Source organism: Perca fluviatilis, chromosome 11 (assembly GCF_010015445.1).
Source record: "Perca fluviatilis chromosome 11, GENO_Pfluv_1.0, whole genome shotgun sequence".
Lineage (NCBI taxonomy): Eukaryota > Metazoa > Chordata > Actinopteri > Perciformes > Percidae > Perca > Perca fluviatilis.
This window is the reverse complement of record NC_053122.1, coordinates 7093638-7121349: the sequence shown is the minus strand read 5'-3', so window position 1 is coordinate 7121349 and position 27712 is coordinate 7093638. Positions and strand designations below refer to the sequence as shown.

The following is a 27712-nucleotide window of genomic DNA, read 5'->3' as shown; positions in this document are numbered from 1 at the left end:
AGGGTCTCTCCTAAGTGGAATGCAGCCATCATTAATGGTTTAATACCAGGGTCTCTCCTAAGTGGAATGCAGCCATCATTAATGGTTTAATACCAGGGCCTCTCCTAAGTGGAATGCAGCCATCAGTAATGGTTTAATACCAGGGTCTCTCCTAAGTGGAATGCAGCCATCAGTAATGGTTTAATACCAGGGTCTCTCCTAAGTGGAATGCAGCCATCAGTAATGGTTTAATACCAGGGTCTCTCCTAAGTGGAATGCAGCCATCAGTAATGGTTTTGAATACACCTGTGCTTCTCCTACTATGACATGTCAACATGTCTGCCGTGAAATAGGTCTATATCTTAAAAGATTGAAAAATTGAAACTCCAAGCAATGAGAAACTGTTTTTCCTCATTTGGGCGAGTTGACCCTTTACCTTCCTAACAATCCTTCACAACTAGAGCGCTAACGAGAGAAGTGAAGAGAAAACAGAGCATTTTAAAAGGTGAGATCAGTGACACGGTCACCTCTGCCCGCTCTCCTCTTGAAAAAGTGATAGTGTTGAATCCTCCCACGGGTTTAATGAGACACATGCTGCGTGCTCATGCTGCATTATCACTGCATCTCTTAAACCTCGTGTGGCTCACAGGCTCAGGAAAAAAATTATGAAGACCCTCTGAAAGGTGGAGGGGAAAAAGGTGCGACAGGAGAGAAGAAGCTGGAAAAAATGGACTATGTGAAAAATATATAATAAAGTGGCTCAAAAGGTTTTCATGGCACATCAATGGTTTATGAATACACAAAACATCGTCTATATGTGTTAGTCGGTGACACCATTTTTCCTGTTCATACAGCAGAGCCAGGCAGATGAAGTGTGACCCATTCCTCGACACTGCTGATTGGCAATGTTATTTTATGTGTGTGTGTGTGTGTGTGTGTGTGTATGTGTGTGTGTGTGTGTGTGGTTAAGTGGGGGGTTATCAGCAGAGAGCCAGAAAGACCCTGAGGGGGGAAAAAAAGAAGCTTTCTGCTGTCTTTGAAATATGGTGCAAGTGTGGAAGAGTCTAATTATCCCCTCAGTCTCATCAGAGGTGTACAGAATTAAGTTTAGAGCGGGTTTGGTTGTTCCCAATATCATTTATCATCCGCAACAGTCGATGTCCAGCCGAGACTTAAAGGTCCAGCGTGTGGGAATTTCTCCCATCTAGCGTTGAGATCATATATATCTCAATCAACTCTCTCGCACCACGCAGTTCAAAGTACGTATTACAGCTACGGTAGCCTTCACGCTTCAAAAAGCCGGGCTCTTGCTCTTTTCAATATCCTTTTTCTTTTTCTGGACGAAGAAGAAGAAGACTCCTGATCCTGAAATTTGGATTTTGAATACGTGTGGTCCTCCATGTTTCCTTCTTCGAACTTGCCGGGGCCGGGAAGCTACGATACCCATTAGCAGCATTAGCAGCACCTGTGAGTTTATCATGTGACAGCGAAAACGCCAAAGGCGGAGCAGTATGTCCTGTATGTCCCTTACCGGCTAACGTATTTGATGAAAATGGAGCATGAATATGGAGCGTCTACCCGAGTTAATGCGAATGCAAACGTAAAATTTCAAGCCAAAAGGAATTCTTGGAATTGATGGTGGTGGTCAATATTCATGAAAAAGGACAATTTTGTGAATGGGCAACACAGATTTTGATAATGAACAACTAAACACGTTACACACTGGACCTTTAAGTTTTATTAAAATCATTAGTCTCCCTTAGGGGAATCTTTTTAATCTGGGTATTGCAGCTTTGCAGTATTTGTTTCATACCTACAAGTATACTCCATTCGCAAGGCTTTTGAGCCACTGTTGCTAAAATCTGCTGTAATTTCATGTCAAATGAAATTACTCATTTGTCAATGGCCCTTTTACATTTAACCCTTTGAACTCTGCAATAGAAATGGTCCGCAAGTGCCGACATTGGTCATTCAAATACTTTATATTCCTAAAATCAGTAAAACATAAGCTAAAGGGTTACGTAAGTAACTATTAAAATTAATAAAGCTATTGAAATTGTCATAAATTAAAAAACTGGACACATCATCAAATTTTACTAAACTCATAACACATATTGATCCAAAAGATGTCTAAATGCACAAACATGAATTCAGCTTTTAATTTGTAACAGGGACATTTATTTTTTTCTTCTTACATAGTCTTGCGTTTAAGGAAAAGCTGTGATTGGCTCGTTTTTTCAAACGTGGAAACAGCCGTCAGTTTGGGCACAACACCAGGACTATTCATGCCACTGAATAAATCGGAGGTTATAAGGACCTCGGCTATGTGGAACGGATGCCAAGGGTTACGGAAGCTGTTCTGGCAGCGTCTTGTGGCCCAACACCTTGGACTTTCTGTTGGTTTCTCTGTACATTTGTTGCCCATCTTTTGGATACTTGGGTGTAAACCAATTGAAATGCATGTCAACCTAAGCAGAAGCACAATGAGGCAGGGCACCGATTCAAAAGAAAACTGTCAAAACCAATGGCCGGATAGGTGACGAAGGGCAAAACCTTCGGTCTGTTTGGTCAGATCACGAAAGAGGTATGTCAAACAGAATGTAGCCACGTTTCAGAGGGTTTCTGCATTGCTATTGCATCAGTAGATTATGCAGACCTGGGACATAGCTTCTTTTTTTTTGGTTCTGAGGAACAGAGCTTCTGTGGGAACAGAGATATTAAGTTGATAGGAGAATCCTCTCATTGACAACCCAGCAAAACAACAAGCCAACTCTGCAGATTGTGATTTTTTTTTCTTTCTTTTTTTTGATGAGGAAGAAGAAGAGGCTGTGAGTCAGCAGTGGGTTTTTTTCCCATCGAGGCTCGTTGGTATGAGTGGAAAGAAGCTGAGGAGCTGACCACTCAGCTCCATGTGATTAAAAACCCATACTGTGGGGGCAGACTCCGTTGGAAAAGAATCGCTTCTTAAATGCTTCTCAGCAACTGGTCATATGGCCTTGTGTGTGCTCTAATTAATTTGGCTTACAGTTAATACACCAGTCATAGTTCTCTTTTAATGAAAACTCAATTCCTGGCAATTGCTCTTGGTGTTCTTCACCAGTGTTTTGGAAGAAGAAAATAATGAGAGTAACAGGCGAACTAGCTTTAAAAGAGTTTTCTGGGTTAGTGCTGTGTAGTGGATAGAGGCTTTAAAGTGGTAAGAAAGTGTTACATTGAGGAATGGAATATGGAGTGGTGTCAGAACCCCCACCTGCCTGATCCCACTTTAACCCCTGGCTGTTTGTGAGGTTTGGTAGAGCCAACAAGTCCTCTGATTCCTCTATTTTCTGCAGACGTTGAATTGAATTGAATAGAAGTGAAGTCGTTATTGCAGTAAGTGTTGAAGAAGCACTTTAACACAAGACACGAGATTGTAAGTCATCAAGTCCACGGAAAATATTGTCATGTTTATCTCTGTGGGGCTAGCTCCAAACCCAGAAGCAGCAAAAGAATTCTAAAATCACTTCAGCAGCTCCATTTGCAGTTTTATTTTTTATTTGTATTTGATTTGGTGCATGGTGTCATGGGGATATCAGTGGTTCCCGCAGGATGAATCCTACTGACTTTAGTAACGGTCAATCTATCGTCATCATCAGGTCAACGTACTTCATTTAGAAAAACGTCGTTTTTGAGACTTCTGACAGATCAGATGTTTTATAAAATAAAAAACAAACGGTATTAGACCCTTACATAAATCTAGCCTAGTGTTTCTTAGCAGCTTACACCTTCCACAGGTAGTGGGAGAAGGAGCAGCGTTATAATGGCTCGCTCAAACACACTCACGTATTATCAAAGGCTTCACCCTAACACCTGGCCTGGAGGAGTGAAGCACGGATGAAGGGATGCAAGGTGAACAGCGAGCCACTTGAGGTCGAGAGATACAGACAGAGACAAGGCGCGCCAGAGAGAGAGAGAGAGAGAGAGAGAGAGAGGGAGCCAGGTCGTTGCTGCAGGTATCAGAGAAAAAAGCAGCAGATCTCACAGCAGATCCGATGGATGTTTACTCCTTCAGGCGCAACACACAAACTCTGGCTTTCTGCGGCTGCTCTCTTCGTTTGCAGCCGCCGCTCTTGCCTTTAGAAGATTTCTGTTTTGTTTCTCGGTCTTGAGCTGACTCTGGGTCTTTTTTTCTTTTGTGTTTCCGTCTTTGCTCTCCTTTGCTTCTGTCTTATATAAACCTGTCACCGTCATCCGCTGGCCTGTCCATCCACTTTTTCCCTCCATCCATGTAGCATCAGTAAGCTCTTCCCATACATAGAAGGAAACTACAGTATATACAGTTACTATCATTGCCGCTGTTTATCTTGTCATTCCATTATGCCCACTGCTATAATTATTATGAGTCATATACATATATATATAATTATTGTAGTTTCTCTCTCTCTCTCTCTCTCTCTCTCTCTCTCTCTCTCTCTCTCTCTCTCTCTCGTAAATTTATATTTTTCAATTTCAATTTGCTTTATTGCCATGACAAAATCAATACATCTGTGTTGCCAAAGCATAAGAACAAACATACATAAACAACAAAAAGGAGTCAATACATCTGATATAATAATAATAAAAAATACAAGTAAACAGGATAAGTATGATTTAATTGCAGATAATAAACCAATTCTGTGCATGTCCCTCTCTCTGTCTTTCTCTGTGTCTCTCTCTCAGTTCAATTCAATTTCTTTCAAGGGGCTTTGTTGGCATGAACGTCTCTCTCTCTCTCTCTCTCTCTCTCTCTCTCTCTCTCTCTCTCTCTCTCTCTCTCCCAACCGGTTGAGGCAGATGGCCGCCCACCTAGAGCCAGTTTCCGTTCATACAGACAAACAAACAGACAAACTGACTGACACACTGAGCCAAAAACATGACCTATGTAATAATAAAAGTAACGACTGTCACCAGACTTATCCTGCAATGTTTGGAAAAGATCATTGCTAAAACTAACTGTCAGTAGGAATCCAAACCAGGCAGTTATCTTTTGCTCTGTAAATGAACGGAAATTTGGCATTATATATCCATCATAAGGGGCACTGCCATTACTGAAGATTGTCAGTGAAACCCTTCCTTAAAAATGGGCTGTACAACTGCCTTTAGAAAATGAGAAAAGACAAGTTTAGAAGTTAATAGATTAGATTAGGACTGAAGTGTGTATATGTGTTGAACTATGGTTTGTTGAAGCTCTGGATCACTGAAGTCTGTTATGTAACAGTCATGCAGAGGATGATAATTAGGCACTTTCCTCTCTCTGTGTGTCCATCTGCAGCTCCAGTCGGACCAGGACAACGGCAGTGGCTTAGTCAAGTACGTTCTGTCCGGCGAGGGGGCCGGCACCCTCTTCGTCCTCGATGAGAATAATGGTGACCTGCACGCAACTCGCCGCCTGGACCGCGAGGAGAAGGCTTTTTATATCCTCAAGGCCACAGTGGTCAACAAACGGACGGGTCAGAAGCTGGAGCCAGAGACAGAGTTCACCGTCAAGCTCCACGACATCAACGATAACGAGCCTCAGTTCAGCAGAGAAGTTTACACCGGCAGCGTGCCTGAGAGGTCTGATTTCGGTAAGGACAACTCTGACTGGACCTTGTCATTGCAGGAAGACAGTTAGGATGGCTTTGATTTAGGGCTGGGCATTACATCGATATTATATCGAAATGTCAGAATACGAAATTAGAAAAGGTTTTATTGCCACAATCTGTACGCTTATGTGGAATTTGCCTTGGTGTAAGGTGCGTGCATAGATACACAAACAAACAAACATATTAAACGTGAATATAAAATAAACAATAAATAAAAAAATATATAAAAGAAATATATATATATACATACAAAGTAACTGTTGCATAAGAAAAAGGGCTGAATGGGTTGAGTGCAACATTTGCATAGAATATATAGTATATGCAATGGGCAGATGTAAAGTCCAGGATGAAGGTTAGTGCAAGTGACTAGGGATTGGAGGCGGGGGGGTTAAGAGTCAGTGTTAGTGGGGGTCCAGGGCCTTGTTGATGAAATATCTATATATTTAATATATATAATATGTAATATCGTTATATGGAAAGTGTTGTCTTTTCCTGGTTTTAATTTCTTATTATTTCTTTTTTGTATTAACCTTTATTTTACCAGGAAATAATCCCATTGAGATTCAGAATCTATTTTTCAAGGGAGTCCTGTATAATAGTTCCATATTAAAATATACAGTGAATAACAGACAACATATAACAAAAAAGATAGTTGGCAATTTAACATCATCTCAACATAATCACCAGCAGCGCTCACTAGTAACAGCACATGTGCATTTAGTACTCAAATAGTCCTTTATCCTAGTTTTAAACTGTGTCATTGTTGGTAGGTAGTCTAATTTAAGATGATTCTGTAATGTATACCAGGATGAGGGTGCAAAAACTTTAAAGGCACTTTCACCGAAGACAGTTTGCATTCGGGGTATGTCATACATGATTTGCTCAGATGATGGAAGATTACATTTCCTGGTGTTGACTTTAGGAGTCAGGAGAGAACATAAGTAAGGAGGTAGTTTACACAGTATGGCCTTAAAAAGAAAACTATACCAATGCTCCAACCTGCGATTGTGCAAAGAAGGCCAACCAGCACTCTCATACAAGCTACAGTGATGAGTAAAGGCTGCATTACAGTAAAGTGATGTCATTTTCTGAACCTACCAGACTGTTCTATTATATACCCACTAATACATTAAATCAATATTATTGCTGATTCTTTGTATCTACAATCTCACTGTGAAAATATTTTGTGAAAGGGTATTTGGTCAAGAATATTGTGATGTTTGATTTTCTCCATATCGCCCAGCCCTACTTTGATTGCATTTTTGATTATTTGAATTATTGTTAAACAATTGAAGCATCGTTTCAATATTTGTCAGTAATCGCCATGTCAATGTGTATCTCTCAGGTACATCAGTCATCCAGGTGACAGCTACGGATGCTGATGACAGTATGTATGGGAACAGTGCCAAACTGGTGTACAGCATCAGCCAGGGACACCCGTACTTCTCTGTGGACCCAAACACAGGTATGTTTGATAGGGGTGTAAATCACACGTTTTATCACGATACAACATTATATCAATTTCTCTGGACAACGATACAGAATTTAGTGTTATCACAAAGTCTGCCACGATACGATTTTGATTCGATGCAATTCACGGGCCTGTAAACCGAGGCGATACAAATGCCCATTTAACACAATCAGTTACATATATATATATATATATATATAGAAAAAGCAACTAAAATATGATTTGACAATTTCATTACTAAGCTCTTCCAGACATTTTTTTTTTATAAGATAATTTTTTGGGCTTTTTCCACCTTTATTTTGATAGGACAGCTAAGTGAGAAAGGGGAGAGAGAGGGGGAAGACATGCAGGAAATTGTCACAGGTCGGATCCCAACCCTTGACCTCTGCGTTGAGGCATAAACCTCTCAGTATATGTGCGCCTGCTCTACCACTGAACCAACCCAGCCACCAAACTACGCTTTTTAATGAAAAGAATAAATATAAAACGGAAATTTCATCTTCCGTTTTATATCTTAAAGATGATGATATGTATTGATATTTCACTTTGTATCGTAATATGGAATCGTTGAGGATTGATCGATCCAGATCAACGTATCATTACGCCCCTAATGATTGCAAGAATAATCCTTTAAATCCCACTTCCTGTCTTGTAGATGGTTATCACTTCCAGTAAGAAAATAAAAGGCATTTAGACACAGCACCACATCGGCAACTCAGTAGCACATAATGATGAAGTAATATTCCTGTGACTTTTAATTGTTTAGAAAACAGACCAGGAATGACCCTTTAGGACAGAATACAGAATTCATGCCAACATCTTGTTAGTTTAAGTAGCCAACTATAATACAGTGTCAAATTGGCATACATATGATTTAAATCACAACTGTCTGAAAATAAGAAAAGAAATGTTTGAATATGCTTTTGACACTTGACAGTTTTTGAGACTTGGTGCTGTGAACATTTCCATTGGTACCAAAAAAGTATTGAGGGTATACTTTTTCAGTCGGATGATAATCTCAAGTCAGCACTTCCTGTACGTCAAAGTAAAAGCTCAAAAGAGTATCGCCGGTAAAACATTTGGATGTTAAGAAGCATCAGAAAGTTTCCATTGAAGACTTACATTTGGGGAATCATTAGGGTGTTCTTCTAAACTAGTATCTGTGCTAAGCTAGGCCAACGTCACATGTCACTGACCTTTCTCTGCACCGGACACACAGAGACGACTCTGGCGGTGCATCTCATAGCCTTTAAATTGCCTCCTCAAGTCCTCCACGAGACGCGAGGAAATCGTGAGTGGAGAGAGGCAACGAGCGGATGTGTTTTTGGAGGGATGAGACGTCCTTTCTTCTGAAGCGCCACACGAATACATCAGCTGTTTGGGCGGAGTTAGCAACTCCTTCAGCTGCACGGCTTCCAGGAAAGGCTGCTCTCGTGTATCCTCGCCTATAGCTCCTCGATGATCCCTCCTCGATGCTCGCTCCTCGGTCCTCGGGGCAGAAATAAGAGCTTTAAGAGGACCGAGGGGTCGAGGAGCTATCAAATAAGGGGTTATGAGAGGGTGTAAAACAGCAAATTAACAATTCCCAAAATGACTGCTTCTTTAATAGTGTATAACCAAAGCAGTGAACTTTTTTTGCTGAAAGACTGCTGAAAAAGAGTGCATTAAAACACTACCTCATCCTACATTGAAAAAAACAACTAAAATAAACACACTGTATCATTTACAGTTGGACTGCTGACTGTAAATTCCACTTTTCTCTTACTGGTGCCACTTTTGGATCTCACTCATTTGATCACTCACATTTGATCAGATTGTCTGTAAAGGAAATCTCTCACCAGTGTCTATACCAACACATGGACAGGTAGGCGGGGATAGGATGCTCCAGATCTCGTTTCACGCCAATACATCTGTTTTTCTTTTAATACATATAAAACATAAAAAGCTGGAAAGAACTAGTAATGAAATGGAAATAGTGCACATTCTCCCTGCGCATTTATGTTCCTACGCTGGAAAAAGAAAGAGAAAAGAGATTTGTCGTACAATCTGCTATCATGAACGTAAATATAAAAAACACAGCGGAGCTCAACCCATGCCTGATCTTATGATCTTTCTTTGTAAAAGTTAGCCATGCAGTTAGATAATCGGCGCAGTAATCTCCCTTTCTCTGCTCATCTGTTTGTTTCTAACAAATAGAGGAGTCATGGTCCCGGCCAGATTACTGCCTGCCTGGATTAAGCAGCAATATTGCACCATGTTCTCTCGACGCTGACAGGAAGCGCGAAGAGAAGAACAAGTATATTGAAGCAAATGGGAATTAAATGAATAGATTAACATTTTGGGAAATGGACTCGTCTTTCTTACTTTCCTAGAGGGAGGTGCGAAGACCAATCTTACACTGAGTTTTGTGCATTACAGTGATAAACGGCTTTAATGTGCAGCAGCTGGATATTCTGTTGGCGTCAGCCGTAGACTCGCATTGCCAGACCTTCCTCCACAGCGCGATATTGATCACTCTGTTTCAGTACTACGGACAGCGCCGCTCCCACACACTCACCCCCTAATTTAGCCATACTCATTTCACAGCACAAACGCCCACTTGCTTAGCTGTGGGGCTTACAGTAATCTCATGCCAAAACATTTAGACGCCAAAAAGACATTTAATCACTTGGCAGCATACAGCACATCTACCGGCATGTGTGGGGCTGTAACCTTGGAGATAATTAGATGTGGCACACCCAGTTTTTTCTGATGCACACCCACAGTTTGTTTTCTGGCTACGCTATGGGTGTGAAAGCATCTAAAAATAAATATATTTAATGGCTGTTGCAAAAATAAAAGAAGAAAAAAGGTGTCAACCATGTAGAGTTTAAAAAAAAAAGGTTTTGAAATCTATGGATGTACACTGAATAAAGAAAATTGAGTTGGAAGAAAATCCCACAGATCTCCAGGCCCTGTCAATCTCAATCATACTTCCCTGAGGACAGAAGGGACCAATTCATTGCAATATAGCCTAACTTTTCATAGGGGAAAACCACCTTAATGCTACGAAAGTAGCCCAAATTATAACTTATCACCCACAACAATTTCTACCCAACTAATCAAATAAAAATGATGGTTATAAGTCTGCTGTTATTTGCCAAGAAACAGTTCCCACACATAAACATCCAGACACAAGTTTAAAGGTTAAAGGCGTTTTTAAGACCTGCTTTTCAGTTGATTTGAACTACCATTGTAGATACAGTATGTGTGATTTGATCTGCAGAACATGTGTACAAGCTGTGTATTGATTGGAAAATACAAAATATTAGAGTGACAGCAAGTCAGCTGTGTGCCCCTTAGTCTCGCCTTAAGAAATACTTTGAATAGGAAACAGCAAGGTCTTTGATTGTTCTATGAAGTGTAACATGAGAGAGATTCTGTTAAAAGAGGGCTGAGGATTAAGACAAAGCAATGTAAAGAGATAAATGATAGAGCAGAATTTAAAACAAGAGCGTGTGTTTCTTTTTTGCTCAGGTGTGATCCGGACTGCCTTGGGTCCCGACGACATGGACCGCGAGCAGAGGGAGCACTATCAGGTGGTGATTGAAGCTAAAGACATGGCCGGACACAGAGGAGGGCTCACTGGAAGCACCACGATTAACATCACGCTGACGGACGTCAACGACAACCCTCCCCGCTTCACTCAGAGTAAGACAACGGCACACAAATGATGAAACGCGGAGTCCCCCCTCTCATTTATTCTTCAGTTCAGGAGCAGACGAAGACAGAATAACTGCTGTGTTTTCCCATAGCTTGTTAAACATGAACAATTTACTCAATGCTGAATCTTTCATTTCTCAAAATGCAACTAGATAGCATCTTGTATTTGTCTGTCTGGTAAAGACCCACTTTTATCAAACTTTCTATCGCAAGTTTTCCAATGCATGCTTTCTGTTCAAAGTCTGTAGTCTCTAAACCCATGCTGAGATAACCCTGACGACGTTATCAGAATATGTTTTTCAGAGTTTGGAGCACTTCTTACAAAGCTACAGAATACATCATAAAGCTCCTTTTAGAGGCTGCCTAGTCACGGCGTTTTCATGAGCCATTTGTACATACAGCTACTGTAAAGCACTGTAATTGGTAAGCATTCCACATATTTTTTACTCTGTAAGAACGCTAACGATACGATAGAATACAGTTTTATAATACATTCCCGGGGAAAACAAAAGATTTTCACACAGGAAATGTGTTCGTTCCTAGGGAGTGTTTTAAGTAACACAAGGGTTAGTAGATGCATTATAAAAGTTACGGTTTGAACGTAGCAATAGCTGGATCAAATGTGGCAGCTTTTCCTCAGGAGGCTGTATTCGCACATGCCGTAGTAGCATTTGTGTGTGTGTGTGTGTGTGTGTGTGTGTGTCCATAAGACGCGTTTCAGTGCCTGTAGCAGTGTTAAAGAAGTGGGTAAATTGCTCTGTTGGCCTCGATCACATCAGTCCTTCTCTCGTCTAATCCTTTAAGAATTGACATGAAGGCAGAACTTAGTTATCCAGTTCTCTAGATTTCTGTATCCATCTCTTCGTCTTCTAATTGTTTTCCCTCTCCATCTCTGCCTCGTTTAATCACAGTCACTGTATTAGAGTGTCAGTTTTTCCCTCCTCGTCTCCACCCGTCAGAGTGGAGTGCCCATTCACCCACGGTTTCCATCTCCAGTTTAGGGTGCAAAACAAGATCACCCGAGGATCTGCTGAACAGATTGCAGAGGGCATTATCATTCAGTTTAAGTCACCGCACTTACCACACACATGCTTGTATTTCTCCCAAAATGAGGATAAATCTATGAATATATATTGTATGTTTCCTGTTTTCTGTATGTCACTCTGTCTGTCTCTGTTAACAGAGACCACCATCTGCAGTGTAGGTCATACACTTCACTGAGAAACCTACATACATGAATACATTTATGGATCCGTAATGGTTCCTTAAAGGTCCCATAGCATGAAAATTTTACTCTGAGGTTTTTAACATTAATATGAGTTCCCCCAGCCTGCCTATGGTCCCCCAGTGGCTAGAAATGGTGATAGGTGTAAACCGAGCCCTGGGTATCCTGCTCTGCCTTTGAGAAAATAAAAGCTCAGATGGGCCGATCTGGAATCTTCTCCTTATGAGGTCATAAGGAGCAAGGTTACCTCCCCTTTCTCTGATTTGACCACCAAGAGAATTTAGCCCACCCATGAGAGAAGAGAGAGAGAGAGACATCATGGCTTTCAAACGAGCAAAGTGGCAGTTGGTCAAGACCACACCCCCACCCTCCACTTTTCCCCTCCTATCTCCTCCTCAATAGCTACAGACACAGAAATGGCACATCCTAAGGAAAGCTCATTGTGGGACTGGCTCTAGTGGCTGTAATTCTGCACCAAGGCTGAATTTCAGGAAAGAGACTTCAGATACAGTATTAGGGGACCACTAAGGTCTATATAAAAGAGACTTCAGATACAGTATTAGGGGACCACTAAGGTCTATATAAAAGAGACTTCAGATACAGTATTAGGGGACCACTAAGGCCTATATAAAAGAGACTTCAGATACAGTATATTAGCCTGTCCTATTTTGCCATCTAATGTTCATGATTGGAACTTAATCTATAGATATGTAGATGTGGAGTCAATTATGAAGCCACATCTAATCCAATAATGCAGATATAATGCTAATACATAATAATAATGTCATGTTATTTCATACATCATATAGAGTTTTCACTAAGGCTACATTTAAATTGCTACATTTAGTTTTTTAAGCAAAGTTTTGAGCCAAAAGCGATCTCCATACACATAAGTGTTTTTAGCTCCAGTAGAAGAACTAATTTGGGTCTGTTAGTTTAAACTAACAACCGCAACAAACCGCATATCTCATCAACATTCTCTTATACTTGGCATAAACAGGAGGCAGCACATATACTCAGCACGATGCTGGTAGTTGCCATGGTAACATAGGGAGCTTAGTCTCAGAGACTGAGACGTCATGACCCAATCAGGCGGTAAACGTTGGCGTGAATATCGGTGTTGCCAAGGGTCTCCGTTTGCGGCCTTTGAGACTGCAACACAAACCCCGCAGATTCAAAACCAAAACAGCTCAGAAGTGTTTTCAAATGTCTCCGGTTTAGGGGCTCGGAAACGCCAGAGCAGTGTGAAGGCGAGGTGTAAACTTAGAAAAAGATATTCGTTTTTAAACCAAAACCTAGCAATGTAAATGTAGCTTAAACAGAAGTCAACAGCGTGGTTCCGGAAGTAATAAAAATGCCATGGTTTCTCCATAAGGATTTTGATTATTAACCATAATGTCTAAACCATTCAGGGTAGTCTCACCACGAGCTCAGATGTTGTGAAACAAAGGTTTTTGATCCGGTAGAAGCTAGAAGTCTGTATGAAATCAACCGTCTTTTAAGAAAAACATGTTATATTTGCAATGTTATGGAGAAATACTACACTACCACAATCCTAAGCATAACAGTGACTGTGATTGGTGGAATTTGCTGTTACCATGGAAATGTTTACTTCACCCGCGAACCCGGAAATGGCTATAGCAAGCTGTTACCATTCTGTGATCGTTTATGTACACAGTCTGGTACCTTTGCCTTTTTTTTTGCCGTTTTTAAGATGTTCTTTTCTGCCAAATGTAATGCGTTGTGGTCATGATTCATACAGTATCTATATATCATATCTAAAGAATTTCGCCAGATGTAGAAAGCCAAAATGATTGTATAGGTTGCTCAATGCACACCAAAAGACATGATATAGGCATGATATAGGCAAATCAAAAGAAATCATCTCCAACTCAGTTATCAAAAACTGCATCAACAATACATGCATCAGCAATAACTTTAACTCTTACAACTGCTGAATTAATAGGCATTGTTAAATGTTTCATAGATCAGATATAGAAAAACAGAAGAAATTGCTTCTCATAAAGGAAAACACGCAGTCACCCAAACCTTGGTCCACACGTCATTTAATTCAGTGCACACCAGGACTCCAATCAGTGCTGCCGGTGTCAGAGCAAAGAAGCAACACAATCTCCAACCATCCAGAAAGAAATCCGAGTAGAGATGAAATCTGCTTCTCCTTTCATTACCTCTGGGCTCTTCAGGGTTTCACCAGGCTCCCACTGGGTTTTCTTTACGATTTTGCCAAGAGAAAGGTACATAAATAGACTTGGAATAGTAAAGTAAAATGGCTTTTTGTGATGTTTTGGTTTCAGTATGGTATATGTGTTTGCAGTGGCTAAATGTGCGACCCACTGAGCACCAAATGGCAGTAATTAAAATGTTTCTTTGATCGACATATCGGTATGGAACGGTCTCACACAAGCTGCAACCTTTAAGCCCAGTTCAGACCAAAGATTTGCGACGAGATGAGTTGAAACTTGCAACTTCTTGCAACTAGCCGGTCTGCAGCGTTCTGAAACCTGCCAGTTCACACCAATGATCGGTGTATCGTCTCCATAGCAGCCACTCTTTGCACTTCCGTCCTTCCGACTTTTCGTGACAATAACATTTGAAGCTGTTGGCTGAGTTCTATACAGTCTTTGGTCTTTTCCTCGTCTCTTCCTTATGTGTACACATACTGTGTATAAATGCTGGCCCTTGGACCCTTATAACCTAAAGCCAATCAAATCAAAGCATCAATGTATTCTGGTAGGACTGTTGAAGATGTGAATCTAGCGTCTAAACTTTGACATACTTGACCTTATTAATTCACCCAGGAAAGCATTCCATTCAGAAGGGACCAGTAGTCTTACATAGTACACTAACATATAACTATATATATTATAATTCTTTATCCCTTGTACTTATATATGTATTAGTTTGTTTATTATTTACTTTATTTAGTTTGGCTTGGCTTGTTCGGTTTGGTTTTTTATTTTAATCTGGCTTGGTCAATTTGGTTTGGCTTGGCTTTGGCTCTGGTTTGTTTTGATGAGTTGTGTTTTGTGTTGGTTTAGTAGTTTGATTTGGTTTGGTTGATGGAAAATACAATTTTTGTTTCTCACTGCTGACAGACAGCCGGACAGCGACATATGTACATACGCATGTGTGTGTAAGTAAGGGAAATGATTCTTTGTTAAATTCGATTGTGGGTGATGGTACACGCAACTGTGGCAGTGTACTAATGTGTGTACTGTGTATACACATTAGCAAATCACTCTCTCTCTCTATTGCTACACACACAAACACACACATCAGTATACCAAAACAGTGGCAGGTTGACTACTGTCTAGCTGCCACAGTGTATGACGCCTGCTGTGTCACAGCAGCATATAATTATTCACTCAAGTAGTTTATACACACCACTAGATCTCTGAGACACACACACACACACACACACACACACACACACAAACCAACACACAAGGAAGCGTCCTGATATGAAACAGCCTCAGGTTCATACAGCAGAGTGACATCTTATTTGCATGAATTTAAACGTATTTGTTTGCTTGGACTCCATTCAGTGACTCAAACAAGCTGCTTTTCTGTACAGGACGACAGGCTGCATTTGTTTCACGATGAGGAGGAAAACTCTCAGAATCGGCCATCTCACACTGCCATAACAAACTGATGGCAAAACACAGCGTTGGCACTTCTTCCAGAGAACAAAGAGATACATCACACTCACAAAAAAATACATTAAAATACTTTTTTAAATGATAGTCAGCAGCCTGGCGGAGAGACATTGTTCCAGTGCCTGGCTTCCATCAGCATTTACATTACCTTTTCTTTTCTTTTTGCTGTCTGCCTGTCTAACCTTCTTTATGAAGTTCAAAAGACAATAGATGGATGTTGTTTCTTCGTCCAGCGTTTATGCTGTCATACGACTTTCTTTCAAAGAAAGACAAACTTTGTCGATGTCTTTGTTTAACTTTATGCGTTGCATCCATTTTCTATGACCTGATTTACCTGCTCTTGTCAATGACTCACTCCTTATGACTCTGATATGGTTCTTGATCAAAACCAGTCAGTCAGTCTCTAATCACTGGCTCAGGTGGTGATGTTCTGGCATTTATGTTAAGCCAGATTTATTTGTGCAGCTCTTAATCCCAGTAACAATCTAAAAGGGCCTCACAGGGCCACATTTGACACCTGCCTACAGTAAGTTGACACAGAGAGAATCGCCCCAAAAAACCCAAAGGAAAAAAAATCAAAGAAACCTTGAGAGGGATTACATGAGACAAAAACCCCTTCCAGGGTTAAAAAGGCAGCAACGAGCAAATGACAAGGCATTACAGTGAATGAACGACACATTTTTAATCAATTTTTTAATGTATTTTAAAAGGGATACATTTTGAGTCTCTAATGTTTAGGTGGTATGTGAGACCAAGGGTGTAACTTTGGTTTGAGAAGTCAGGGGGGGCACAAAACAGGGGGTCTGGGAGTCCTCCGCCAACAAAAAAATAGTTTTCTATTTGAATCCCATTTCCTGCATTTCTACATACGTTCAGGGACTATGGTGATACACAATCCAGTCCTTCCAGAAAAATGCGGAGTTTTTTTGTGATTGTTGCGGGTAAAAATCCTTGATTATGCGGCATGTTTTCTTAAAAAATGTGATGGAATATGCGGGATATTTATGCAATTTAATGCGTTGAAATTGCGGGAACTTGCAAAAATTGCAGTTTGATGAAAAAGAGAAAAAAGTGATTGATTCCCCCAACACCCTGCTTTTTAAAAAAAACTTTATTTCAAAAAATAGTTTCAGATATTCAGTCATCGCAATACGTAAACAAATAAGACACAAAAATATATACAAATAATATAATATGAAAGTAAAAATAAAAGTAATAGTCTAAACAGAGGGAAATAAAAGATACAAAAGAGAGACTTTCAAATATCGTTAATAATATAGACTTCAACAAAGAAATTAGATATTAAGATAGCTTTCTTATTGGATACCAACTTAAGAGACTCAAAGTACATGTCAAATTCAACCTCCAACACCCTGCTTTTCGAAAAAAAATGCAGCCCTCGCATAAATATGCAGACTTTGGCTGATTATGCACTGAATTATGTGATAGCATAATCGCGTTTTTCTGGAGGGACTGACAATCCAGAAAATAATTAAGTTGATCGTAATGATAAATTCTATCAGAAAAAAATCTTACTAAACTACGTTTACGAAAAATGTCTTACTATCTTTATTGATAAAGGCTGATCACCGAGACTTATGAATAAAATAAGTGGAGGGGGACACAAACTGGATTTTGAAAAGTGGGGGGTGACATGCCCCCCCTGTCTCCAGTAGAAATTACGCCCTAGTGTAAGGGCCGTTTTACAGTCGCCGAAGCCGAGCTGGCGCGCCAGGATTTTGAGTGCGCGACCAGAGGCACCACTCTATTTTTTTCAGCGGCGCGCGGCAAAGCAGAAACAGGAAGCATGAACGAGCTCGGATGCCAGGACTCTCTGAGTGACTGTAAGTCTCTCTTGTAAACTTATGGGGTAAGATGAGTTCTTTTATGGCGAATAGGCAAAATGCTTGAGCCGACGAAGTAGGTCATCCAATCAAATCGAAGCATTGACATTAATGCTGCTGCCAGTTCTGCCGTTGTTCTTCTTCTTCTAGTCCGTAGAAATAGCAAAGTCGATAGCCTTTCCTCATTCCTCGTTTCTATGACATGAACTACTACAACTACCATTGTAGTCACTGTTCCATTATCTTTATTATGACTATTATTGCCACTGTTCATCATAACCCCAACCGGCACCGTCAGACACCGCTTACCAAGAGAGAAGAGCTTCTTCCTAAAAGGGAGTTTCTCCTCGCCACTGTCGCAATAGCCACTGCTAATGCTTGCTCTTGAGGGAATTACTGTAATTGTTGGGGCTTTGTAAATTATAGAGTGTGGTCTAGACCTACTGTATCTGTTAAGTGTTTCGAGATAACTCTTTATGATTTGATACTATAAATAAAATTGAATTGAAATTGAATTGAATTAGCGCCACCTCTGTTCAGGAGAAGACTGCAACTAGTGTCGCGACCACCACGCGCAAGTATTAACAGTTACGGCGCTCCCATGACGTCACACTGGCGCTCGACAGGTCGGCTGCGGCGAGTATACCCCACATTTAAGACTCAAATACATTCACAGTACATGCAAATAACTTTAGTCTTGTCGAGAGAACCATCTGGAAGGGCTTTACAACTGAACTTGCCATTCAAAGACCCTTGTCTTTATCCATTTCTGCTCAAGGAGGTCCCTTTCTGTTTCGGGGGAAGGGTGTCTTGAGCTGCTTTTTAACCCTCTGAGGACAAAAGACACACCGGCGAGTCTAAGCGATGTTTGACAACACTCCTACTCACTCCTACATTTATGTACTATTTTATACATATATTATGCTACTTTTGTGAACCCAAGACTTTTATTAACTAATTTCAAGCACAAAAACAATTGAGTTTAGGTATGTTTTTACCAGTTATTTGAGAAATATTTCTACTTTAGGGCCAAATTATCTCTTTATACATTGCTCTGGAACAATTTTGCACATCACTATACAGAAAGCTGAGTTTGTTCTGAACATTTTGATATGAAACACACAGGGATCAGGTTATATGCAAATACCCTTGAAAGAAGATAGCTAAAAATGCCATTAGACCTCAGAGTTTAGTTTAAAATGTACGCCTGTTACTCAGAACAGGAAATCTCTCTTCAGATCAAGTGTGTGAGCTATTACCTAGCGGCTGATAGAGGCAACAATGTGCAAAAACAATTTGATCCCAGTATGACATGCATTAAAGCAGCACCAGTCTTATAGCATGCAGCTGACAGTCTTATTTTCTGTGTTTTCAGGTATTTACCAGTTCAGAGTTCCTGAGTCGTCCGTGTTCGGCACTCCAGTTGGGAGAATCCTGGCCACCGACAGAGACATCGGGAGGAACGCCGAGATGTATTTCACCATCGTCAGTGGCGACGGCATGGACATGTTCGACATTTCCACTGACAAAGACACCCAGGAGGGGGTCATCACCGTCAGCAAGGTGAGAGAAGCACCAAACTCTGGGCTCACTTTTTATAAAGTTTGTCCAGCGCTAGTGTGAAAACCAGATTTACAAACAGGAATAATTAGGGGAAAACACAATATAACATCTCCTAAAAAGGTTAATTATAAGGTGCATTATATATAAGCAATATACTGTATTATATATAAGATAATAAAATGAAAAGCAGCGGAGATTCACAGAGTAAATTCCAGTAGTAGCAGATCAGTTGAGGGTTAAACTTTGACTGTTGAAACCGAACGATATGTTAATATAGACGAAAAGCAGATCTGTCCGATATGTTGTTTAAATGATATAGAAAATGATTCCCAATTTGTTTTCTATTGTCCCTTTTATTGTGAACAGTGTGATGCCTTATTTAGAAAATACAGACAGGCATTGATTTAGTAAATATTGATTCTGCTCATAAAATGAGATGGCTGTTCACATGGGAAACACATAAATTAGCCAGTTATCTCGTGAAAACTGGGAGAAGAGGAAAAACTATCTTTACAGAGATTTTCTGTACATATTTGTTTGTCTGCATTGTTGTTGTTATTAATGTTTTTCCCCACATGTTTTGTATGTGCAAGACCGGAAGATGTCTGTTAAGCCCAGTTCAGACCAAAAGATTTGCTAGGAGAAGAGTTGCAACGCTCCGGTCTGCAACGTCCTAAAATCTGCCCGTTTACACCAATGTGACGTTATATCTTTCGACCTTTAGGCATTTTTGTAGCTGAATATATCATTTGTTGCATCTAAATATGTGGATGCGGATACCGTTAGTTATAGTGAGATGCTTGCTACAGTGCTCGCAGGCGGTCGTTGAGCCTCCGTCAAAAACTCTGCCATTTCGACCAGCTGACAGTCTGTAACATAGAAATAAAATGGATAATGGATCATTTTATTTCTATAGTTTGTAGCTGACTTTAGAAGCTAACTTCGCTATTGGCTGTCTAAAACCAACCTCGGGCAACTCGACAAGCTGAGTCGCGGCAACGCCATCAGCTTCATTGAGTCGAGCTGAGACCGGTGCAGCTTCTCCCTGCACCTTTCTAAAACGGTTTCATCTCGTCGATAATCTTTAAATAGCGGCGTCTTGTAATCCCATATAGGATGGGCCAATGGTTTGGCATGCCACAGAAATAAACTAAAACAAAGTAGTAGGCCTACACCGAGTAGCACAGATTGAGAATAGAGATAAACGTAAAAGTCCAACTGCATGTTTAGTAAATTTGGTGAAATCTGTTGCTTTCCTAATGCCCATGTTCAAATGAGGCCGGCTTTTAATTATCTTGATATTTTTCTCACGCCGTTGGTTAAATCCAATGAATTCTAAAGCAGTGATTCAGCGGATCCCACACTTTTGACTCATGAGGATCCTGCCCACGTAGTCTGTTTTACACGTACTGTTAAATATGCAAAGCCCGGGCATGCTTGACAGATGAAAGAAACCAAATTAAACGTATTCGTCTTTACCTTCACAAACCCCCAGTCCTGGCCTCTGCAGCAGGCACCAGCACACAGGACTCGCGCTTTTTTTCATCCCAGTGTCCCCGCACAGTGTGTGTTTACTGATGTGCAATATAAATTGATATTTAGAAATTCTTTTGTTCCTCTTGCTGACACAACCTCAGGAAAGAGTTGAGCTTGAACAAAGAAGTAATGATATTCTGTCAGCAGGATACGAGATGAGGACAATATCCAGGATTCTTTCAAGGGAGAAAAGGCAGATCATGTAGAGATGTTCAAGTAAATCTAAAACCACCGTGCAAAATTGTCACAGCTGCTGTCAAGAGACACATTTAATCAACATTATTTCCACTTTTGAAAAACTATTCTCACTCGTCATCACATTGGACGTGTCAACTGCTTAAATCACATTTTTATTAACGTTAGATTTCCCTGTGTATCAGCCTGTGCTGTTCGGTTTGTTCTTTTATCATTCAGACAGTCCTGATACAATAAGAGATATGTTCTTACATTCCTTAAATCCTGCCTTTGATGCTCAACTTCTCAGCTATCAAATTAAAAGATATATTAAAGTAATTCCCTAGCTGGATTACAAGTAAATGTGATGTTCTGCGTGGTATCAAGCCTACTATGACTATGTAAAGTATAAAAGACTTTCTGTGTTTGGGCTAGTCAGTTTTTGCCAGGATCACAACAAGAAATGTACAATTATGTAATAGCAATTCAGTCTGGACTTCAGGCTAGTCTATTTCCTTATGCGACATGTTTTGTCATAAGACTACAAGAGACAACATTTTTTTTTATCAATAATTGTACTGTATATCCCATAAATCAGGTCCAAAACGACAACTCTTCAAGCGCAAAAGGTATCAGAAATTGCATTTGCCAGCTAAATCTCAATATGTGTGCCCAATATTTAAAGCTTCACTATTCATTGACTTTATATTAACAAATGACTACATATAATGTGAAAGGTGTCTCTCGTACATAGAACTGGGCTGCATTGTAATCCTTTAGGCCTTTAGAGCAATTGCACACCGTCAATTTCGTCCACTAAAAATGCAGTTTTTGCCACTGACATGCTCAGATTATTATTCTAAGTGTCTGACAACATTATGGAAAGGTTCCCTACAGATAAAGAGCTTTTTGTTAAAGAGCAAGATCCTTTTTATAAGAGTGAAAACCTCTTTGTTTAAAGGGATACGCCACCGTTTGTTGAAATAGGGCTTATCACGGTCTCCCCTACCTACCTTTAGTCCGTTGCAACACCGGCAGCGCCACCGCTAGTTAGCTTAGCGTAGTGAATGGAATCCTATGTTGCCGGTTAGCATGTTGTGAGTAAAAGTGAGCCAACAAAATTTGTTGGCCCAACTATCTACAGCCAGGGGAGACTGTGATGAGCCCTATTTCAACAAACGGTGGTGTATTCCTTTAAGCAGAAACAGTCCCTGAAATCGTCATCGCCAAACTCACCAGACTCCATTTAAATAAGCAATACTTTTAGCATGTATAGAGCCAACATATTTTCACATGTATAGAGTGGTGATTGTTGGAACAGTGGAAAGATGATGCAAGACAGCTTTTAAAAGTTAAATTTTGTTTCTGGCGACTTTGAATAAAGTGTGTTTTCGGAGCTGTTTGATGTTAAACAAAAAGGATCTTACTCTTTAACAAAAAGGTCTATCTCTGTAAGGATCCTTTCCATAATGTTGTCAGACACTTAGAATAATAATCAGAGCCTCTCAGTGTTAAAACAAGCACTTCTAGTGGATGTAAATTGAAGGTGCGCAATTGACCATTAACGTTAACATTGTAACTTTTTTCGCATCTTGCTTAATATTGGACCAGTATAAATGATTGTTGTTCCCATTAGTCAGTTAGACACAAAAACATAGGAAAATAGAATAAACCTTACTTACCCTTTAAGGCCACGTCCACACGTACCAAAACAATCTTTTTTTTCCCCGTCTTCCCTGGCATCGTGTCAAGAATAGTTGCGTCCAAATGGATCCATTTGTAAATGACTCAACACACTACTTCATATTCCAGGCCTATAGGTGGCGCTGTTTCTGCTACAGAAATTCACCAAAAAACTGAGAAGAAGAGGCGGAGCTTGCGCACTGTATAAAAAAAAGTGCGTCTTCAGGCAGTACGTTTACAGGAATGGCCCCTAAATCCCTTCTCTGTTTCCTCTTTTTGTCTCTTTGCAGCCTTTGGATTTTGAGAAGAAGCCGTCGTACACAGTAGAGATCCAGGTCCAGAACACCCATGTGGACCCTCGCTTCATGTCCGCAGGCTCCAAAGACATGGCTACGGTTCGAATCGCTGTGGACGACGTGGACGAGCCACCGCTGTTCGACAAAGCCAGCTATCTGATGGAGGTGAAGGAAGACGCTGCAGTGGGCGTGGCTGTGGGCTCAGTCAGTGCCATGGACCCCGACGCAGCTCGCAGCATGGTCAAGTAAGGAAACACCTCAGCCCAATATTTATTTTTAAAGATCCCATGGCATGAAAATTTCACTTTATGATTTTTTTTTAACATTAATATGCGTTCCCCCAGCCTGCCTATGGTCCCCCAGTGGCTAGAAATGGTGATAGGTATAAACTGAGCCCTGGGTATCCTGCTCTGCCTTTGAGAAAATGAAAGCTCAGATGGGCCGATCTGGAATCTTGCTTCTTATGAGGTCATAAGGGGAAAGGTTACCTCCCCTTTCTCTGCTCCGAGAATTTGGCCCACCCATGAGAAAAAGAGAGACATCATGGCTTTCAAACGAGCAAAGTGGCAGTTGGTCAAGGCCACACCCCCCCCCTCTCCTCCTCAATAGCGACAGACACAGAAATGGCACATACTAAGGAAAGCTCATTGTGGGACTGACTTCAGATACAGTATTAGGGGACCACTAAGGTCTATATAAAAGAGACTTCAGATACAGTATTAGGGGACCACTAAGGTCTATATAAAAGAGACTTCAGATACAGTATTAGGGGACCACTAAGGTCTATATAAAAGAGACTTCAGATACAGTATTAGGGGACCACTAAGGTCTATATAAAAGAGAGACTTCAGATACAGTATTAGGGGACCACTAAGGCCTATATAAAAGATACTTCAGATACAGTATTAGGGGACCACTAAGGTCTATATAAAGGGTTTTTTTTTTTTTTTTTTTTTGTTTTTTTATTGTAGAGAAAAGAGATTTTTTTTTTTGTGGTGTTTTTTGGGTTTTTTTTAAAAAAAAATTGTTAGTGGTTTTGGGGGGGGGAAGGGGGTTTTATAAAAAAAAAAAAAAAATAAATTTGGGGGGGAAAGGGGGTAAAAAAAAAAAGAAATTTTAAAAAAAAATAGGGGGCAAAAGGTCTATATAAAAGCATCCAAAGAGCACCATGTCATGGGACCTTTAAGATGACAACACTAAACTGCCTATAGACTTCTCAGAGGCACTTTGGGATTTCAAGTTTATGGATTTCTTTAGTTCATTTTCTACTCTCTCTCTCTCTCTCTCTCTCTCTCTCTCTCTCTCTCTCTCTCTCTCGACTTTAGATCAGATTTACATGGTCTGTATCATACTTTGAGATATTTGCTGATTTTCCCATGCCCAAGTGAGCAAAGTCTTTAGCAAATTGTGTGAAATCCAGCTTTAGTTTCCATTCACGGACTACAGCTTCTGTCAACTTTACTTTGTACTTTGGTTTTTCTGGTGGATTGACACAGTGGTAACTAATTTAAACAAGCATAGGTGAAGAAATGTCGTGATCACGATTCAGATAAATGTGGAAAAATAGGGTGAATCCGTGGTGTGTCACTCAGTGCGCATGGAACCGTCTTTTCTCTTGCAGCCCTGCTTTGCGATTGTAATGAGTCATGCACTTGCTCCTTTAAAATCCAACTGAAAATAAATCTTTTATTTTTCTCTGCTTATATTTTGTAGCCTATGGCCAATCACATCTTTATTTCAAACTGTATTTTCATGAAGCAGAAACGTCACTGCTCTACACACTGACTAACAGCAGCCTGAAACACAAGAGCTTTGTAATTGATGTCTCCTTTATATCTACAGATAAGGGCTGGTCTTGTCCTGCACCTTAGCTCAAAAGCTAACATCAGTTTGCAGGCTAGATAGCTAAGCTAGCCAGCTTTAGCACAAAAAAAAAATGTACCAGCAAAGGTCAGTTAAGATGCTAAATGGTCCCTATTCTTCAGTACCGCTGCTAACAAATTGGGATTTGTCCAGGGATTGTAAGATGCAAATGCCGCAGCACAAATGTGTCTGCTTTGTCTTGACAGAAAAAGAGCATTTCTGAATTTTCTGAAGTCTCAGCAAAACCATGTTGAAGTTGGATGAAGTCTGACTTCAAATGGACCTGGAGTCTCTAAAGGCTTCTGAAGAGTTCTTACAAGAGTCTGAAAGGAGAGGAAACAGAGGAAAAATATGAAGTAGGTTTAAAGATAGGCAGTATAGTGATCACCGTTAGGATTATAGACCTGCGGACTACACAGCTGTGTGTGAAAACTGCTGACTACATACACATCAGAAATCTGCACATCCAGGCTATATTCAAACCCCTCGCAGCAAAGGGCTGCAGGTCGAAGTCGAATTCGAGCTGCTCATTTAAACTCTGGGAAACGATGGTCACACTCTCAATCCGGCGGTTTCTCTTCAACCCCCGCCGGCACAGGTAGACCACGCCCACCCCACTCAGGCGGCCAATGATAGCTAACAGACTGTATTATGACGTGACATGATGTATAGATGGATGGATGACAGCAGTTATGAGTGTGGAGCTGAGCTGTGGCAGGCAGGACGGGCACAGTCGGAGACTGGAACTGAAGCCTTATTTCTTAAGGTTTAAAACCGGCGAGTTGATGAGGAACGTTTTCCAATTAAAACAGGCACGGATCCATGGAGGGCTCTTAATATGATGTGTCACAAGAACACACACACACTTCCAATTATTCCTGTGTTTGTGCCTTTGTGTATGAGACTGTATGATCTATTCTCAGTGAAGTATTATTTTACCGTTGAGTGCTTTCTAATTACGATCGAGCCTGGATGAGCGGAAGTTACTTGTATTTTCATATATGTCTTTATGGCAAACCATGATTAAGATTGAATGGTACATAATTAAGAGCTGATAGCAGTTTGATGTTGTATTTTTGGAGTGAAACCGGCTTTGATCAGACACTGAACATGTTCGCAGACACTGCAATGTGCACTTCCTGTTTCCCAGAGCAGTTTGTCTCCACTTTGACAGACAGGCGGAGAAGACAGGAGCAAAGGCATCTCAGTTCTATTATCTATGGAGTGCTCTGAAGCTGTGAATAGCTGCATTCAGCAACTAGTTCAGAAATAGAGATTTCTCTGTGAGCAGTCCACAGACAGTGGGAAATAGATTTTCAAGTAGTTGTGATGTTCTCAACAGGCTACAGTTAGATTGAATAAGAGGGGAGGGCAGAATGCAGCAACACAATTATGGGATTCCAGTTGTAAGAATATCAAGGTTGGCCGTTGTTTTTGTTTTTGTCCCACTAACGTCTTTTTTTGGTTAAGAATTCACTTCAGAGTAGGGCTGCACGATATGAGAAAACTAGTCTCGCATTGCCAGACCCTCCTCCACAGCGCTGCGTAGAACACGTGTACGTTCAAAAGTAGTTTTAGTCGTGCAACAGAAAACTCAGATTGGACAGATAGTCCAGCTAGCTGTCTGGATTTACCCTGCAGAGATCTGAGAAGCAGTTAACCATAGTCCTCACAAATCCACCGGAGGTTAGAACGCCAACACAAAGACAGAGGAAGGTAAAGGACATCCGGCGGAATTTCCGGACTATGGACTATGAGAAAACATTTGCGATAATGTTGTTGAATATCGTGGTAACCATATTACTTGCAATAATTAAACAGATATTAAAGTGAACTCCGTTCTGCCTTTCTGCTGCTTTCAGTATCCTGCTTAAATGTTCAGTAGTTCTGGCATTTTTAGCTTTGCTATCTTATTTCATTTCATCATAGTTTTTTAATCTTATTTATTATTTCTAGTATATTTTTTAGTATTTTTGGTTTGTGTGTAAGTGAGTATGTGTGTATATCTTTGGTAACTTGCTACTTACTGCTTATCACAGAGTATTTTCCCAATTTGGGATTAATAAAGTCCATCTATCTATCTATCTATCTATCTACAACATAATGGTTGTTGTTTTAAAAACAAAATACAAGGGATGTGTTCCGACATTCTTATATTAAACAAATTGATACACTGATTTGAATATAAAAAGCACTACTAAAAAAAAAGACAGTTACATTTTAAAGTGCAGTTTTCTACCGATATTTTCTTTCAACTAACACAAAAAATCTCTGAGTGTCTCTCGCAATAAATCGCAGCATTTAGCGATGTGTTTATTGTGCCAGTTGATATCGATGACTAAAAAAGGAGACAATGTGCAGCCCTACTTCAGAGTCTGACTATCTAAGCATAAAGACTGAGTGCTCTTCAAATAAATAAACTGAGAAGACCTAGTGCCATCTAAAGTCAATCAAGTGAAATCAAAAGTAGATTACGCCCTAGGCCATTTAAAAATTGCATCACAATTCATTTTTTGTCATAACCTATTGTAGTCTGTACACATTTATATACATTTTTAACCGACCCACGATGCATCATTACATCCCTACCCACAGTGGAAACATTTCTAAAACTAGTTTCTTTTGGATGATTAGAAACATTATGCTTTTGTTTTGTCTGGCCAGAGGGTCAGTGGCTCATTTATACCACAACAAAATCCTGTGGGAAGCAATAAAAGCGCTTCACACAGCAGTTTAGGCCCACAGTAATGCAAAGTTTATGAGCTGACTTTGTACCTTCCACAGCTTTAAAGACTTAAAGCTATAGTGCGTAGCTTCTTTCTCCCCCATGAGGAATTCTAAGTAATGACAACAACACTGTCGGCGCGTCCACATGATACAAGCCTTAAGTGATCGTGCATGCGAATTTTCGATACCGGTATGAATACCCTGACTTCCATACCGGTTCCTAAACGATACTTTTTTCGATACCAATTTTAATGAAACAAAAAGAAATTACAACATTACACATTATGGCGCACATATTTTTATTTATTTTTCAGCTCCTACTACGTGAGCCCCGTCTCTGTGCGTCACGGCGAGTTCTTCCTGCGTGTC

General features: G+C 40.3%; 1 protein-coding gene across 1 annotated transcript in view; it reads left to right on the top strand.

The window, feature by feature from the left end:
* cdh6 (cadherin 6) overlaps window positions 1–27712 on the top strand; it is an 87062-nt gene that overhangs the window by 42321 nt on the left and 17029 nt on the right. Inside the window, 5 exon segments of the mRNA XM_039816555.1 lie at window positions 5270–5564; window positions 6928–7047; window positions 10570–10743; window positions 18877–19064; window positions 22748–22998. Of these exon segments, the coding sequence (XP_039672489.1) occupies window positions 5270–5564; window positions 6928–7047; window positions 10570–10743; window positions 18877–19064; window positions 22748–22998 (1028 nt within the window).